Source organism: Polypterus senegalus, chromosome 2, assembly GCF_016835505.1.
Source record: "Polypterus senegalus isolate Bchr_013 chromosome 2, ASM1683550v1, whole genome shotgun sequence".
Lineage (NCBI taxonomy): Eukaryota > Metazoa > Chordata > Cladistia > Polypteriformes > Polypteridae > Polypterus > Polypterus senegalus.
This window is the reverse complement of record NC_053155.1, coordinates 78,546,874-78,565,336: the sequence shown is the minus strand read 5'-3', so window position 1 is coordinate 78,565,336 and position 18,463 is coordinate 78,546,874. Positions and strand designations below refer to the sequence as shown.

Below are 18,463 nucleotides of genomic sequence, written 5' to 3'. Positions count from 1 at the left end.
AGAATGTTTTTCTTTATTATTTATACCAATTTTCCTTTAGGATTATGGAAAAAAAATCTGCTGTTCTTTAATCTTATATCAGTGACATGATACATTTCAAAATGTAATTTTTTTTAACTGGTTTATTAATATAGCAAAGCCTTGGTCAAATGTAGCTATCAGATCTCTCTATTCTGTACCACCATGTGAATATTTTTGCAATATGATAACTGACAAGTTTGAAATGTATAGCTCAAAAAACCCTTGTGTATTAAAAATAAGTAGAACCTTAAATAAAAAAGAACAACCAGTACTATAATAACAAAGTACCCTGTACTGCATTTTTCTTTTTATGTGTCAGTCAGAAAATAATGCAGCAAAACATTGTTGATCCATACAATTCATCTATCCATTTCCGGTCCCTTCCATTTATCCATTATCAAACCTGAATCTCAGCAGCACTAGATAAAACGTACCAACCAGTATTTATGGTAATTAAAACTTATCATCTTAATAAAAATGACTTTTTTCAACTGTCATGCTAAAATTAACTTATTTGTAACCAAACACGTTAAATAGAGTTTGGCAAATCAAACATATTTCTAATAAAGATGCCACCACCTCATCAGGACATCCTGATTCATACATCCATCCATTATCCAACCCACTATATCCTAACTACAGGGTCACAGGGGTCTGCTGGAGCCAATCCCAGCCATCGCAGGGCGCAAGGCAGGAAACAAACCCCGGGCAGGGCGCCAGCCCACCGCAGGGTGCACACACACACACCCACACACCAAGCACACACTAGGTAGAACTTAGAATCACCAGTGCACTTAACCTGCATGTCTTTGGACAGTGGGAGGAAACCCACGCAGACACGGGGAGAACATGCAAACTCCACGCAGGGAAAACCTGGGAAGTGAACCCGGGTCTACTAACTGCGAGGCTGCAGTGCCACCACTGTGCCACCCCCTGATTCATACACATTTAAAAAAAATTAAGAAAAAAGACCAATTAATAAGTACCTAAAAGGAGAGATAAGTATAAACTTCCAGAAACAACATTTATTTCTAAAGCACATTTTCGCTCAAAGTGCTTTACAAGATTTCAAAAATATGCAAGAAAAATAACAAATTAAAAATAAATATATGAATGAATAAATAAAATACTAAAAATAGTAAATAGAATAAATTAATATGTACCTAAATAATACAGATATACAAGCAATATATAAAATGACTCCTTAATTATGGACTCATTTTTTAAGTCTCTCATGATTATAAGTCCGAACAGTTGCAAAATTAAACAGACTTTAAGGCAATAAAGTTTAAAGACAAGTGCAAAGTGGTACATGCATCAAAAACAACTTTAAAGGTAGGTAACACTAAGATACACAAGGCTTCTGGTTTAGATCAGTGTAACATGCATTTCCCCTGGGTATGTGCACAATCAAATACCATACCCAGAATAACAAGTTAAACAGTAAAAACTTATTGAATTTAAATGCAGGGGTGTTACATTTAGACTATGTAATGAAGTATTGAGACTGCATCTGGAGAGTTGTTTGCAGTTGTGTACACTCCAATCCAAAAGGGAAACTATTCAAACTCTTGACATGCTAAGGAAACCAGGTCTTCAAAATTTTCAGAGGTATCAATAAAGCTGACCCAACATTATTCCTTTAGATGAATAGTACATTCATGGTTCAAAGATTTGTAAGAATGTGGAATAATCTACCAAGTTTTATAATTGAAGAATAGACCCTGACAGATTTTTAAATAATTTGGATAGAGTATTGGGAGAAATTAATTATGAGACAACCAAAAAAGCTTGACAAACTGAATGGTCTTCTTTCATCTCTGAAAGTTATTATGTGTTTATGTCACCAATTGACTTCTCTTGATTTCCTGAACAAAATGGTACCAGATAACAAAAAAAAGTTGGGTTTTTTTTGTGTCATAGTGGTCAGAAAAAGGATACAAATGTAGTGTTCTTAGCTTTTACCAATGCCTACGCATTCTGCCTTGGCCTTCATTCTTTCCATCTGAAAATATTTACATATGCCTCCCTCTGTATTTATTATGCATGATATATTGCAGCCATTTATATCTTAGTCCTTGAGTTATTTCCTTGGCCACCTCAGTAATTACTTTGAGAGTCACAATTAAAAATAAAATGCTAATAGGTTGCACTACCTTGTGGTTGTCCCTGAGGATAAGAACATAGAATATACCTGTAAGAAATTTGACAGATGAGAGGAGATCGTTTAGTGCACAAAGCTCATTTGTTTAGCTAATAGCTAAGCTATCCCAATACAGTATATCATCTTGATACTTCTTAAAAAGAAGATAAGAATGTTTAATCTCTTATATGAAGTTATTCAAAATTAGTTAAAAAATGATCACGTTTTGTTGCAAGATTGGCATATAACATCCATCCATCCATTTATTTCACTCTTTTAGGGTGTATGTCGACTTTTGTCAACAGGAGGGTAAAAGAGCAGTAATCAACTGTAAATGGTGACAAACCCGCCATTATGTTTCAATTCAACTCTCTTTGCTAGAAGCAAAGTTGGCTTAGTTGGTTTGACCAAGATTCCCTGCGCTCACATGAGTAGTGAGGCAAAGGCAAAAATGGCATCAACATCTGGTGAGAGATCGAAGCAAGTGTACAAAGCAAAATACTCCATGGACGTTGTTTTGTATATATCGCTGAATTGGACTGTGACTTGTTAGACTCCAGTTTTGATGCAAGTGATCTAGAGATAGAGATCAAAAATTTAAGTGAGGTACTCATATCAGCTGATCGTTCCCCAGCTGAACGTGGTGCTGAAAATGTTTGTGTAGCTGACGCAACTACGACAGTGCTCGCCTGGGAGGACCACCACTTAAAATGACAAGAGGTGCATTGCACTGCAACCATGACTGATGCTGCTGCCCCCTCTCCTGCCACGTGAAGACAACCTGGTAACCTGCCTGCCATGCATCCCTGCCAGCCATTGTGCCGCCCATTGGTGACTCGAGCCACACAAGACAGCAAACTGGTGGCCACTGCACGCAGCAACAGACATTTTATGTGGATTTACGTGTGAAACCATTGCTTTGTCTGCTTTTCAGAAAACTATGTTTTTTGGAAAAAAATATTTAGGCCTTTTATTCTGAGCAGGGTCACAGGAAAGCTGCAGCCTATCCAGGCAAGCATCGGGTACAAGGCAGACACAAACCCTGGAGTGGACACCAGTCCATTGCAGGGTAAACTCACACAAGTGCACACTAGGGCCAGTTTTAACAATGACAATTCACCTAAACAGCATGTCTTTGGATTGTGGGAGGAAACCAGAGCACCCAGAAGAAACCCATTTGGTGAACATGCAAACTCCACGCAAAGACATCTAGGACACAAATCTTAATCTCCTTACTGCAGGGCAGCAGTACTACCATTGCGCCACCATGCTGCCCTAGTGTATAATATATGAAACTAATAATTATACAAAGGAAGAGAAATATGACAAATGGATGAAACTGAAATAGCGATAATGGAACCTAATTTGTGACATGACTTTAAAAAGGAGTTGCTAACAAAAAAAATGCCATTACTGTTCTTGAACTCTGTTACAATACCTGATGGTGAAACTCAATTTGTGCAGCTAGCAAATCTAAATGACCTCCCTTTACCTGCATTTATGTTGCTCAGTATTTAAGACAGCATACTCATTTATTATTGTATTTGTTTTTTTCATGCTTTTGAATGTATTGTTTCAGGAGCATTGTTTGAAATTTTTGCTTTGTTGCCTCTTTCACCATTTAATTCCTCTATCTTTTAAGTGAAATGTATTTATCTATGCATTTATTTGTATTCTCCAATTCTCCTGTTCTTGTGCTTTATAAATATATATATGCTGTATAATTATAATATTTATTCACATCTAAACACATTAAAGTCATGTTTGCACTGTAAAACAGATGTCTTCATTGTATGTACATCCTTAACAACCTTCCTAGTTGTTCTTCTATAAAGTATGGATGCAAGATTCTAATTGTGGTCCTCATTTTTATGTTATACGATGTTTCAAATCTGCAGTAGTGACTGTGTTGCAAAATGTTAATTACTAATTGTTTAGATAAGGATAAAAAGCCTTGTCTTTCTCATAAAGCTCACTTCAATTCAGAATGCCAACAGAAGTAATGTTAAAGTGCTGATTCAGTTTTTAGCCAGCTTGCATTCAAATGTAAGTAGGCAGACGTAGGTGAAGTAAAAAGCAGTTGTACAGAAATACGTGGTGTTGATCATGTCACAAGCCAGATCTTTATTTAACTGTTTGCTAGAAAAAGTCACTTATTGTGAATTATACCACTATTACTGCCAGCACAAAGCGCAAAGAACTATTGAAAATGTATTGACAGCAATCAGTGTTTGCTAAATAATATGAAGTGCATTTTTTATGAAGTGAGTCATTTGAATGTTCTTCTAGTTTATAGTACTGCTGCTTTGTAACCTTGCACTCCTATCACTTTAGAAGCACAATTTACCTAATTTCATAAAATGCAGTTTAAAATTGAATACCTACATGTTACACTCTCAGTTGGAGTGCCTGTATGAATGGGACTGTAAACAAATATGTATTTACTCTATTAATCATTAATTAAAATTTCATTTTTATTACAGTTAACTGTTTTTCCTTGTTTTGCAGCATCCATATCCAACAGAGGATGAGAAAAAACAGATTGCTACACAAACTAATTTGACCCTTCTTCAGGTTAACAACTGGTAAGAAATCTTAGTTTCTTAAGGCAGTATCAGTTCCTTTGCAATACCACAGTTGTCTTGATATATAAGTAAAATACATAAATAAATATCCATTAGAGTGTTTGGGTACATTTATAATGTATTAATAATGCATACAAAGTAGACATGTGAAATGGTGAAATCTTTCAGACTCATTCAGGAAGTTTCATGCAATGTGTTTATCATCATGCAGTTATCTTGAAAATGAAAGACTGCTTGCTACAACTGGCAGCTGATTTTTTGAAAGGTTAATCCTAATAAAAAGAGTTTGAGGTAACTATAGTTTTCCTCAAAAGAGGAAAAGATAAAGGGCGGCCTGCATGAAATCAGAAGAAAAAAAATGGGAGAGTGCCAAACCATTTGCAGGTTTCAATAAATTTTAAAATGCTACAATGTAAATTGTGTGCCTTTGTAAAATAAAGTAAATAAAGGGGTTAACAGTGAGAAAATTCTTTCCTGTTCTGCTGTATTCCTTATTTCTGCAATGATATGAACAAACATTTATTATATATTGTCTCTCTCTCTCTCTCTCTCTCTCTCTCTCTCTCTCTCTCTATATATATATATATATATATATATATATATATATATATATATATATATATATATATAAATTCTATCCCAAATCGGCAGCAATGTCATGTACTGTAGATGTGTGATAAGTACATTCAAGCCTTTCAAACATGTCAATCAGTCATGATTGATTAATTAATGCCAGTGAGTTTGTGTTCTTGGCAGGCTTTAAAATTTCAGAAAAATAATATGTTAGTTAAAAATTCTCTCGTTTTCTGTGCCTCAGCTATTTCAGTCTATGGTTATCTAATGCATGTTGCTGTCAGCCAATTGCATTTGTTTCACCTTAGAAAACAAAATACTGACTAAGCTGCACAATTCACAGTTATCACCTTGTACATTTAATTCAGTTTGCACCAATGGGTTATCTAAAACTCTGCTACTTAAAGCATATGTCAGTCAATAGATATGTAACTTAAAATGTATAGGTATTATTGCAAGACAGTTTTTTTTATGGTATTTTCCTGTTTTCAACATTACTGCAGTTGCATCATGAAGAATGTGTAGTTTCTACAGGATAAATGTGAATTCTTGACAATTGTAAGATGAAATTTAAATACAGATTCATTAGACATTTGTGTTTTCTTTTTGTTGTTAAAACAATAAAGAAAAACATTGTGAAATTTGATTCTTTTCAGAAATGTGGGATAGAGTTATAGCAATCATTATTGGTAGTAAAAGTGCTTATTTATTTCTAAACAACAATTTTGGCAGTCATGACTTTTTTTCTCCTGAGAGCATATACAGGAGCTGTAGTAAATTTCTGTCTGGGGAGAAAAGGGAAGGAAAGGGAATAATAAAGAAAATCTAACTTTCTAATAGTCTCACAGCTGATATGGCTGTGCCTTATTAAAACCTAAAACACTTTCATCTCTAAGGTCCAGTTTAGTTATTTATACAGTACATTTTTCTTTACCCTCTCTGCTCCCTTCAAATACTCTCAATGTGTTTATCAATCCACTGCTCCCTCTTCAAAGCCAGTAGCGGCTATCTATTGTATATACTGTAACTTTTGCATAGGGCATCTTATAGACCAGGGGTTGTCAGCTCCGGTCCTGGAGGACCACCTTGACTGCAGGTTTTCATTCTAACCCTTTTCTAACCTGTTTTTGCTGCTAATTAACTTCTTTTGAGCTAATTCTAATTGACTTGCTCTTGAAGACTCAGACCCCTTAATTGTTTCTTTTTCCTTAATTAGCAGTCAAACAATAATGAGATACAAAATAACTGGTCTCTATCATACAATATCTGAAAATAAAGAACAATGAATGCCTCAGGAATGTTGGTCTGCTCAGGTCCCCAAAGCATTTTAACAGTGCTCTTAGAAAGTGAAAATCAGCAATTTTAGTAATGTCTGCTAATGAACCACAAGAGCAGCAACAAGCCACAGAATTAAAGAATTGATTTAATTAAAGACAAGAATCAGCACCTCATTAAGCAGCCAGTTGGAGTTTGAGGCCCTGACTTAGTTGGTCTTGTGTTGGCTCCCTCATTTCACATTTCATTTCTGTTTGAGTGCCATTTAAGTAAAGAAATGAAGCAATTCAATTTAAGTGAATTCACAAGAAGTTAATTAGCAGCAGAAACAGGGCACTCATTAAAAAAAGGGTTAGAATGAAAACCTGCAGACACGGTGGTCCTCCAGGACTGGGGTTGGCGAGCCCTGTTATAGACCATTAATCATTCAATCTGTCTAACATTTTACTGTCTAACATCTTACTGCTTACAAGTGCTTTCCTGTAGGTCTGGGTTCAGATTCAAACTGCATTTTGTTTTTCTGTTTCCGATTTTCATTCAGCTGCAATATGTCAACAACTCATTTCATCCCGTAGCCTACCCAAAATTGGACCTTCCCTCTCAAAGTCTCTTTTTTTATCCCCAGTGGAGGTTATTCTGTCTTGGCATGGTTGCTGCCAAGTTAGTTCTTGCCTGTCACTTGAAATCCACCTTTATTTTAGCAGCATTGCTAATTGGTGCTTTATGGTGCAGTTAATCTGAGGAATGATGTCCTGTGACCCTCATTGCCACCTTCCATTTTATTTATTTTTTTATCTTCAAAGCTCAAAGGGCTTTATTATTGAATGTTTACTTCTGAATCCTGAATCTTTCCTTGTTAAACTTATAAAAAATGTGGTCACATCTACAACACTTTGATTTTATGCGAAGAGTTTAAACATTGTTTATTTTTCTGGTTAGCTTTGTATAAAAAGACTACTCATAAGTGTTCTGTGGTAATAGATGGCTAATGAAGATTGCCTTAGGCACAAATTGGAAAAGGACATGTAGCAAATTGTGAAGGGAAGAGCAAGAAAAAACATGGGAGTTTGAGTGTTTCAGGTCTTCTTTCTTTTTTTTCCCTATTATAACGTATCATCCATTTCCTATTTATGCTTCCTCTTAATAAAGATATAATATAGAAACAACTTTACCATCGTAATTGCAGTTTTTTCTGCTAGAGAGCTTTATATTGACATCCCAAATTCAGGTTTGCTCCAGCATAGAAATATTTTGCAGCAATTGATGGCCTGACAGCTATTTATAATTTATATTTTGTATAAAGTTAAAGCCTTTCATATTTGCCTTTTTACTATTTTGATCTGGAAGATACTGCTTTTACTTGTCTAAAATCTGGATGAAGGTATGGTGTTGACAAGTCTATCTGAATAATGTGAGGAAGTCCATGTTTTTCTTACCAGTAGAAAAGGTAAGATTAGATAATAGAAACGGCTGAAATTTCATTGCTTTCATATCTAGCTGATAGACTGGAACAAATGAATGGTCCAAGTATAACACTTAACGGCCTCAATGAAAATTTATTCTTGAACAGAACTGAAGAGCTATCTTAATATGTGCAGCAGTGCTTTTTATCTGTATTTACTAAGCTGTAGGAGATATGCACCAATTGGTTGCTTGTCTGTGAAATGTGTGAAAATTCACTACTTTACCAACATTCAAGAATGTTTGTATAATAATGCATTGAATCAATATATGCATTTGGGAGGTTTTATTTCTGGAAACACTTGCAAAAATAATCAATCCCACTTCTTTTTTTAATTTATGACATCTGCAACTAAAATCACCACCTTATTGTATTGTAATACACTAAGGAATCTGAGGCTTCAATAGCATAGTAGAGTTCTCAGTGAGGGGAGAAAACCTGTGTAAAGAAGTTGATATTTGCAAACTGGAAAAAAAAATGGAAATGTAATTTCAAAGTACACATCTCCTATTTTAATTTTTCCAATTTTCCCTTTTCTATACTCCTATATACACTTCTATATCCAGGTTCATCAATGCTCGAAGGCGAATTCTTCAACCAATGCTTGATGCCAGCTGCTCAGAAACTCCAAAGACAAAGAAAAAAACTGCACAAAACAGACCTCTTCAGAGGTTTTGGCCAGATTCTATTATTTCCAGTGTCAATCAGCAACAATCTTCAGAAATAACAATGTCAGATGGTATGTATACTTGATCATCTGTCAGGAAGTAATAGAAATTTCATAAATAGCATATTGTTGAAAGAGTTCCTGCCATCCCATGACCCCATATATCTTCACATATATAAATATATTTGAAACGCTTATAATTCTTCTCTGTTATTTTTTGAATGACTTGTAAGTTTTGAAACAATTATTAAAAGAGTAATAAATACAGCTAGGATATGAAATGGCCAAAGATTATAGACATGAAGACAGCAGATTTATGAAGCTGGTAGAAATGTAGCTACATACTTCTTAAAATCAGCTTAATTTCATTTGCATGTTCTCTTTATATTAGTGTAGATTTCTTTTAATTACTCAGGTTTCCTCCCACTTTTCAGGGAAACACTGTGAGTTTGTGTGGCAGCCCTAAACTAACCTGGAGTGGCTGAGTGTATGCACAGATGTATCCTATAGTTACCGGATCCTTGCAGGTCACACTCTTACACATATGGGACCAGTTTAGAGTTTTTGATTAACCTATGAATGGTTGTGTGAAGGAAAACAGGAGTACCTTTGGAAAATCACATACAGACCCACACAGTTGGTGCCCAGGCCAGGATTTAAACCTTGCACTCTAAAAACTGATGTAATTTTGAGCCCAGTGTTACATAGGTGTAGCTCATTAATGAGTCTAAATCTTTATTGCACAAAAATAAATATCAGTAAAAATTATTATTAATGAGTCATTTATTGAAAATGTCTTTTATGAGAACAAAGCTAATTCACAATAGGGCAGATATTTTTGACAAAAATGTTAGTCCATAAGTGAGCCTATGACAGTATTTTTAATGCTTTGCATTCTTTAATGCTGTAAATGCAAACTACCATTTTTTGTATTTTTGTAGGAGGTATGGTGTCTGTAAATGTGGACAGTCTCCAGTCTTTGTCTTCAGATGGTGCCACTTTAGCAGTGCAGCAGGTTATGATGGGAGGACACAGTGATGATGATGATGATGATGATTCTGTGGATAGTGGAGAGGACGAGAGTGGAAGCTTGTCAACAACAAACATTACTGGGCTGAGTTTGGAAACAAGCGATGCACTGCAGTAGCTTTGATGTGAAATAGATTCAGAACCCAGAAAGAAAGAGCTGGATAGAGATGGACTGATTATATGTATTAGTTTGCACTGCAAACATTTTTCAAATGTTATTTTTACTTCATATATGTTTTACAGTTAGTTTTAGGAAGTGCACTTTTTATTTTTGAATTTGTTTATCAAATGAAAATGGTATATAAAATTATGAAAGGCAAAAGCAGATGAATAAAAAACATAACCTGGGGTGCCAATAAAAGTGCAGCTATGTTTTTTTCACACATAGCATGTCTGTTTTTTTATCATAGCTGTGCTTATTAAACATACATAAAACCATAGAGATAGATGGGATTTTACCAACATTATTGAAATGGCAAAGAAAAAAAAAGCTATTTTTATAAGTGACAACACAAAATTGGATCTTGCTTTTTTGTAATATTTATGTATAAATTTATGGAAAGCTGTGCTTTTTGGATTTGAGATGGAGTTATTTTCATTTCTGATTATGTAACAAAATAATAAAGTTAACACGTGTTCTGGATTTTAACTGGGAGAATCAGTGAAAAAGAACAAAACCCTAAATATTACACACTGGTCACTGTATTTCAGTAAGGATTTGGAATTTCAAAATGCAGTATGTAATTTAGATGAGATAGTTCTTAGCATATTTACAGTTTTAGTAAAGTTTGATTTTCTGCAACAGTGTATTTTCGATTAAACTGTAAACATGCCAAATTTGTCGGCTTCACTAAAGGATATTTGTTTACACATTTTGTTAGTTGTAGCTGTGTATTTTGCCTTTTTGCCAGATAAATAATGAGTTGCATCAAGCAAATCAAAGGCTGTTACATTTTACGTATGCTGTCTTTTGGGAACATTATTTCAGATCCTTAACTGTTTTCCTTTTTTTGAAAGTAAGAGTCTTCTATTTTTTAATAAATTGGTATAAAGATAATACACATGGTCTTGCAAAGTTTGCTTTTTTGTCATGATGCACATTTTAATGAATAGTGTGCTCCTGTTGCCAACCATCCCTTATATCTTACATTTCTTTTCCATTTCTGAATTAATTTGACATCAACTGCAATAGGAACTTTGTGATTTCTTCTTCTAACTGAAGTTATTCTCATTAAATAGTTTCAGACCAGACTGATATTTTGAAAGGTATCTGTTAAATTAACAAGACTCCTTGTTAAAGTTAATTCGGTTGGAAAAGGATTTCTGAATCTTTTTGTGTAGGATTCATTTTGTGTTCATGCTGCTATTTTGAAATGTTGCCAACTGTGAGTCTTAAGAGACTATGTACGCAGACGATGTCTGAACCTTCATTTCATTTGGTGGGTGAGTGTATTCCTTTGGTAATTATATTAATCATTAAGATAACCATTTTGCCAACTTAATTTTAAGTTGGTGTTTGCATTTAAATTTCTAGTCATTCCTTCTGAAAATAATGTTCATTTTAGCACAAAAAAAATTTAATTCAGCAGAATATGTGAAAAAATGGAAAAGCATAATAAAGTAAATTGCTTTTGCAAATATTTTATGTAATCTGCTATTTAAGGTTATATAAAAACAAAAAAATGTTATGCATCTTCTGCATGCTGAAATCTTGTAGACCTTAGTTTTTCGAATCTCAGGCTTATGATTGTTTCTTTATTTTCAGGTCTTAATTTATAGCAGGAGGTTGTTTAATTTAGGGACATCTGTAACAGGGGATGGCAAGACACCTTTGTGGTAAGCTCAGTTGTCTGTTACATGTTTAAGGAATTTCCTTACATTTTCAAAAGACTTGCAGGATTGGTTGAATACATGTTGGTGTGTTAATGAGTGTACCCTGTGATAGGCTGGAGCACCATCCAGGATTTGCTCCCACCTTGCATCTGACACAGCAGGAATAATCCATTGTGACACTGCCTTGAAATTAGTCAATTTGGAAAGTAAATTAATCAACAACAGACTAATGTACAGAATACATTTTTAACTTATGAGGTATATGGTTAAAATAAATGTTTATTATAAATAATAAATACTTAGAATAATTATGTTTTTTTTTAATTGAACAAGGAATTTAGAGATTTCTAAAATACCTTGAATAACAAAGGAAAATTTGACTATTAATCACTTTTGGAAATTATAGCAATATCAAATGTTGGGACTGTTTTGTTAATCACTATATATCAGGGGTCCTCAATCCCAGTCCTGGAGAGCCGCAGTGGCTGCAGGTTTTTGTTCTGACCTGGTTGCTTAATTAGAAAGCAATTCTTGCCAATAAAGCACTAACAAGCTATGAAATTAAATTAACTCAGCTATGTCAGGTCATTCTCATATCCTAGATTTTCTTTCCCTTTCTATCATGCAAATGATTTGAAGGCTAAAATGGACGTAGTAATTCTCAGTCCTTCACTTTTTTCTCTTCATTTTTCTTCCAAGTATTTAATTAAACCCAATAGTGCAGATAAATACACACAGGTGTAAATGTAAATAAGCTAAATGGAGAAATGCTGCTCTCTCTTGTCATTTGCATGTTATTGATAATAAGGAGCAATTAAAATAGCCGTTTAAGACAAAATTAAGCAATAAGGGCTCAAAATCACTAAAGTGAAGCAGAAGTGTTACTTTAGCAATAAGTGCTTTTTATTAAGCAACTGTGTTGGAGCAAAAACCTGCAGCCACTGCGACTCTCCAGGGGCCTCATGTATAACGCCGTGCGTAGAACTCGCACTATAACATGGCGTAAGCACAAAAGCCGAAATGTGCTTACGCACAGAAAAATCCAGATGCAGGAATCTGTGCGTACTCCAACTTCCACATTCTTCCGCTACATAAATCACGATCAGCGTGAAAACTAACGCTCGTGCACGCGCATTATGTAACGCCCCAAATCCTCCCAGAATTACGCCTATTTTAATATGCAAATCAATATAAATAGCCCTTAAGCGCAGCCTTCTGTGAAAAGACAATGGGAAAAGCACGGGGGGAAACATAAGAATTTCAGCGAATACCAAGTGGAGGCAAAGGAAAAACATACTATTTGTTCAAATAAGCCGTGGTATAATCAACAAAAGGAAGTTGATCGAGTGGCATAGCGTGTTGGAGAAACATAAAAGCTCACATCCACAAAATCGCACAGTGCCGGAAATAAAAAAGAAGTCACATATCAAAGTCGCCGTGGAAAGCCGAGTTGTAAGCTCACTGTCTGAGTGTCATATGAAAGCTTATTAGGGTACAGAGAAAAAAGCCACACGGTGGGGAAAAAGCACGAAATGTCCACTTCAATCTCGACATTTCCACTTTAATCACGTAGTTTATTTTGTCATTAAAGTAGAACATCATAAAATTCATCTTAAAATTGTTTAATTAACCAGTTTCTAAAATCTCATCGTAATTAAAGTAGCACGTTAAATGCTTTGTTTTGTATTTGATCTTCTATGTGCTCTATGTGTGTGAATCACTACTTGCTTCTTAAACCGGCTCTCTTCCTCCAACTGGACACAGAATCAATTACATTTGTGATATTACAGCTCTCTGAATAACTAAAATACTGAGATGTATACGTGATGTCATTTTCATGATGATAGGAGTTAAAGCACGTTATTAAACATGTTTCACTTCGATGAAATAATTTATTGCAGCAGTACTCAGGGGCGGCTCTAGGCTTGTGGTGGCACTGGGCAGAGGAAGAATCGGAGGCTCCTTCGCCCGCCAATGTCATGCACAGTGGATGGCCACGTATGTTGCAGACACTAGCCGCCTCGTGCTCATGATACAAGCATTTAACTTTTGCCGAAATTTGTCGCTGCGTTTTTAGCTGTGTTGTTATTTTATCTTTCTGTTTTATATTCAATATATATTGGCGTAGCCGTCACTGCAGTCAGTGCTTTTCTTTCCCCAAGTAACCGATCGCCATACAATCAGCTCTGTAATAGACGTTAAGCCATCTGTAAGCTTAGCGCTGATTCTTCAAAATGTTTAAAGAACATTGAAATATCTTCGTAGTACATGTTTAATTATTCTATCCTTAAAGACGCTCCCAGTGAAGAATATAGATTATTTAAATGAAGTTAAAGTTTTATCTGTATAATTTAACAAACATATTTTGCTGCATTTCACCTTAAAAATGATATTGTCATCATATGTAAATACGCGCTTTATAAAGTGGCTCAGGTTGTGTGATATTATAACTATAGTGCAAGTTTACAGTGGGGTGATTGTACTTATAAGTACAAACAGTTCTACAAGGAGCACTTGATTGGCTGCATTTAAAGTTCTTGGGATTAAACTGTTTTAAACCGCGAGGTCCGTACAGGAAAGGCTTTGAAACGTTTTGCGTGTGCTTAATGCCGTATACCGATAATTCTCTTTCCGATCAGCTGCTGCTGTGATTCACACTCAGATACAGTGATATAAATACCACGAGTGGTGCAGTGAGAGAAATATGGAAAAAGATGATCCGCTGTGGCGGATATATATATATTTCTTACGTGATCTATATATTTTATATCCCTCTTTCAACTTCAGGAATATAGGTAAGCAAAGCCTATCCTAAAATGGTACACCAGTCTATCACAGAGCACAATTAACCACTCACCCGCATGAGATCAATTTAGGGTAACCAGTCAACTTGACAGCCTACCAGCCAATTGAAGCATCCCACACTCAAAACAAATCACTTACAGTGACTCACTTATCAATATACCACTATGTTTTTACACTATAAAAGGAAAGTCCACGGTGGATGCACTTCAAACCACACAAAAATGTTCATACTTTATATAAATTTTGCTTTCTAAGTACATAAGGTTGCAATGTTATCCTAAACCTGTTCCACATGCTGTGATATTTATAAAGTATTAATGCAAGCATGCCCAATGAGAATGAGATTTAAGTCTTTCTTTTGAAGCCAGTTGGAGATGTCTTTCAACTGTATATATAGTGGCTGTTCTTCATAGATCTTGCTGTGAGTACATGTGGCTTCTTCAGAGCTCTGCATCCTCAAATTGAACTAAAGCCCTGGTGGTAGGTGGCTGTAACATTAACATGCTACAAGCCAATATGCTGTATATATATATATATGTTTTTTTTCAGAACTTCTCCTTCTGTAATCTGCAATTATTAAGTGTGATGCTTAGTATGTGCGATTGCAAATCAACAAATGTCTTTCTGTTCCCATGGGTGCAATTCCCTAGGAGATAGCCTGTAAAGAATAATGCTGAGGAAGTGCGTCATATTAATGTTGTGGCACAGGTCAGACCAGACAACTGGAGATTAATTTTTTTTTCTTATCACTTCATCCACAAAGTATCTGGTTGCTGTCCTAAAACTTGAACAATGATGTAGGAACAATGATTTATAATCAATTTTATTTTACCCACACAGAAGTGGTGTCTTTTAATTTCATTTTCAGAGAATGTGTATGAAGCCATTTTTAATAAAACCGTGTTTGACTAAATATTTGCAGACATAGCTATAAAGTGCTACAAAATAACTTCATAAAGAGTTTTTTAGAGTGAACACCATGCCAAGGCACTTTACAAGTACAAATACATAACACTGTTGCTTACACATGTTTTTTACAGTTGGGTCACAGTCAGATTAAGTGAGTTGGTCAGGGTCATAATGTGGATCACAGATGGGATTTGAACCTTAATCTTTATAATTTACTGTGTAGTCTCTTATCCATTATGTTATGGTGCCCGTTAAACAATAACATCTGCAGTGTTAAAAAAAAAAAAAAAATCTGCAGTGTGAATAAGATAATTAAAAGATTGATAACACAGATTGTTATGTTGCATTGTTGCTATAAATGTGTTGTCATATCTAATCTTTCATTTAGTTGCACATTCTTGCTTGTCTAAAAAACTGTTGCCTGTGTAAAGATAAGAATTGGATACAGGTTGCATTAAATATATAAGTGAGCAATCTGGCAAACATCAGTTTAAAAATAAAAAAATCACAATTTGTGTTTGTAGTCTTTTAGTGTATTATACAGTTAGAGTGAACTGATTTCCCATTCCCCAAAATGGCATTTAAGTGTCACTCTCTGCCATTGGAATTTGAAGTTAAATTAGGCCATTTTGGACATTCTTAATTGTGTTGTTTCTACCTCATTACTAGCCTTTAAAATAATGACTGTTTTTTTTTAAGTCAAGTGTTGTATTTTGTTCAGAAACTTGAGTAGCCCCAGTATTTCTGAACCCTCTTAATTCCAGTTCAAATTCATGAGGGCAAGAGCCTATCATGGCAGCTTTAGACTTTAGCCAGGAACAAAATATGAAAAGAATAATATTTTTCCTTTTTAAATCATGTCCGATTATCACATTTGGCATTTTTAGTTAACTGAGTTGGAACATAACAGTGTGTGTTGTAGCATATAACTTGATAAGCACCAATATTTTTAGTTCCATGAGCTAAGAAAGTTGTTTGTCACTATCCTCTTAAATTTTGGGACCCTAGTCAGAAGAGACATACCTCATGGTAAGGTAGCCAGATTTAAGAAATGAAGCCTGTTACATTCGTGCCATAGTCAGAAATTGTCAAATTGGTAGCTACGACTCACTTTGATACAGAAGGTGACTTTCAGTGAAAAATAGTGGAACAGGTCTCAAATGAAGTGAGCCTCTTACAAGAAGACTACTCACAGTCAAAAGTCCCAGTAGTCACTTGGGTGAAAGTGCCCACCTTGTACACAAGCATGCCCTGTCCAGGATTCGTTTTTGCTTTTGCCTTATGTTACTGTGATACATTCCAGACATCTGTGAAACTTGAATGGAAAGAGCAGGATTAGAAAGTGGAAAAATAATTTATAACAAAGTGGAATACCTGATAACCGAAATTCATTAGTCACAGTCACAGGGAATAGACTACAAATCAAAAATGATGTGAACGCACTATTTGTGTAGAATGTCAATAAGATCAAGCAGGATCAGCACCTTGTATGTGTAAAGAACAGTTATAAAATAAAGTAACTGATCTGCAATGAAGAGACTAGGTTTCCTGTCTGGTCTGAAAGATAAACTTGATGAAGCCTCATGGACAGAGCCCTACACATGAACACTGAAAGCAATGTGATGGGATAGATAGCTTATAATGACAACTGAGGACCTGCCTAATGAAAAAGGAGCTCAAAAGTATTTGAGGCAAAAATAAGCAGATCATGTAAATGGTGAAAGTAATGCCCCTCTGCCATCAAATTGAAGATAATGGATTAATTTGTTTTGAATAGAAGAGAGATTGGCATCGCAGTCTGCAAGCTTCAGATTGTTGAACGCTGCTGAAAACATTCTGGCAGCAGAATCCCCACCATGGCAATGAAGTATTTTAGGAGTTTATGGTGGGACTCTGAGCAGATGTTTCAACAGGCCCCACTAATTAGCAGAAAAACTTGCCCACCATTCAATTACACCATTACATCTTTAAGGAAGTAATGTTTGTATTGAGTGTATTTTCTCTTGTGTATATATATTTTTTATCTTTTCACATTAAAAAATTAGAAACATTTGACGAGAGCAGGACATTCAGCCCTACAAAGCTTGCCAATCCTATCCATGTATTTTCTTCAAAATAACATCATGCAGAATTTTGAGGAACTAGAAAAGACCTATGGTCTACTGCACTACTTGGTCATTTATTTCAATGTATGTAGAGTTCATTGTGTGAAGAACATTTTAATGCTCTTGTGCATTATTTACCCTCCAAAGAGTGTCTGTGTCCCCATGTTCTTGTCGGAGAGCTTTTTATAAATTAACTGCTGTACTAATTCCTTTCAGAATTTTAAATGCTTCAATCTTTTCACCCCTTAATCTTAATTTGCTTGAACTGCAAACGTTCATCTACTTCAGTCTTTCCCCATAGCTTATACTTACTAGTCTTGGACTCATCCTGGTCATTCTTCTTTGAACTTTTTCTCGCACTGCTGTCTTTTTTTTTATAGCCTAGAGACCAAAACTGCACACAGTGCTCCAGATGATGTTTGATTAGTGTGTTCTATATTTTAAGCATAATCTCCAACACATATATAACCTAAAATTTTGTTATGGTTTTTAATGGTTTCTGTGAACTGTTTGGACATTAAAAGTGATGACAATTATAATTCGTAGGTCTTTCTCATAAGGTGCATGTTCAAGTTGAACACCTCCCACTGTGCATTCAAGACTAACATTTTCATTTCTTATGTGTATTACCTAACATTTACTAGCATTACATTTCGTCAGCCACAAATCTGCCCGAGACTGCCTGCTGTCCAGGTCCCTCTGTAATGATTTGACTGTTTCCCCAGGAAACTTAACTTATTTATATTCTTATCCAGATCATTCTTACTATTCATACTCCACTTTTAACATCACCTAATTCTAATATGGTTCCTAATACCATAACTCTTTCCTTTCCGTGCCGAAGCCAAAATAATAATAATATGTACCCCTACGTCTGTTTCATCCAGTTCAGGGACACAAGAATAAAAAGCGTCTCTCGTAGTACTGGGCACAAGTCAGAAACACACCAATATTCAATACTAGTCTTCTGGATCAAACAAATTATAAGGCTTTGTTAAAGTAAAAAAAAAAATACCATGTCTGAAAAGTCAGTAACTACTGCTCCATCAAGGGTTG

The 18,463-nt window shown here is 35.1% G+C and overlaps 1 protein-coding gene across 3 annotated transcripts in view; it reads left to right on the top strand.

Moving 5' to 3' along the window:
* Positions 1 to 10,814, top strand: part of LOC120523080 (homeobox protein PKNOX1-like) — a 68,457-nt gene extending 57,643 nt beyond the window's left edge. For all 3 annotated transcript variants that reach the window (XM_039744046.1, XM_039744048.1, XM_039744047.1), the window contains 3 exons: positions 4,673 to 4,749; positions 8,626 to 8,798; positions 9,668 to 10,814. In XM_039744046.1, coding sequence (XP_039599980.1) covers positions 4,673 to 4,749; positions 8,626 to 8,798; positions 9,668 to 9,873 — 456 coding nt within the window. In that variant the 3' untranslated portion in view covers positions 9,874 to 10,814. The remainder of the gene's footprint in view (positions 1 to 4,672; positions 4,750 to 8,625; positions 8,799 to 9,667) is intronic.
* Positions 10,815 to 18,463: the final 7,649 nt, after the last annotated feature.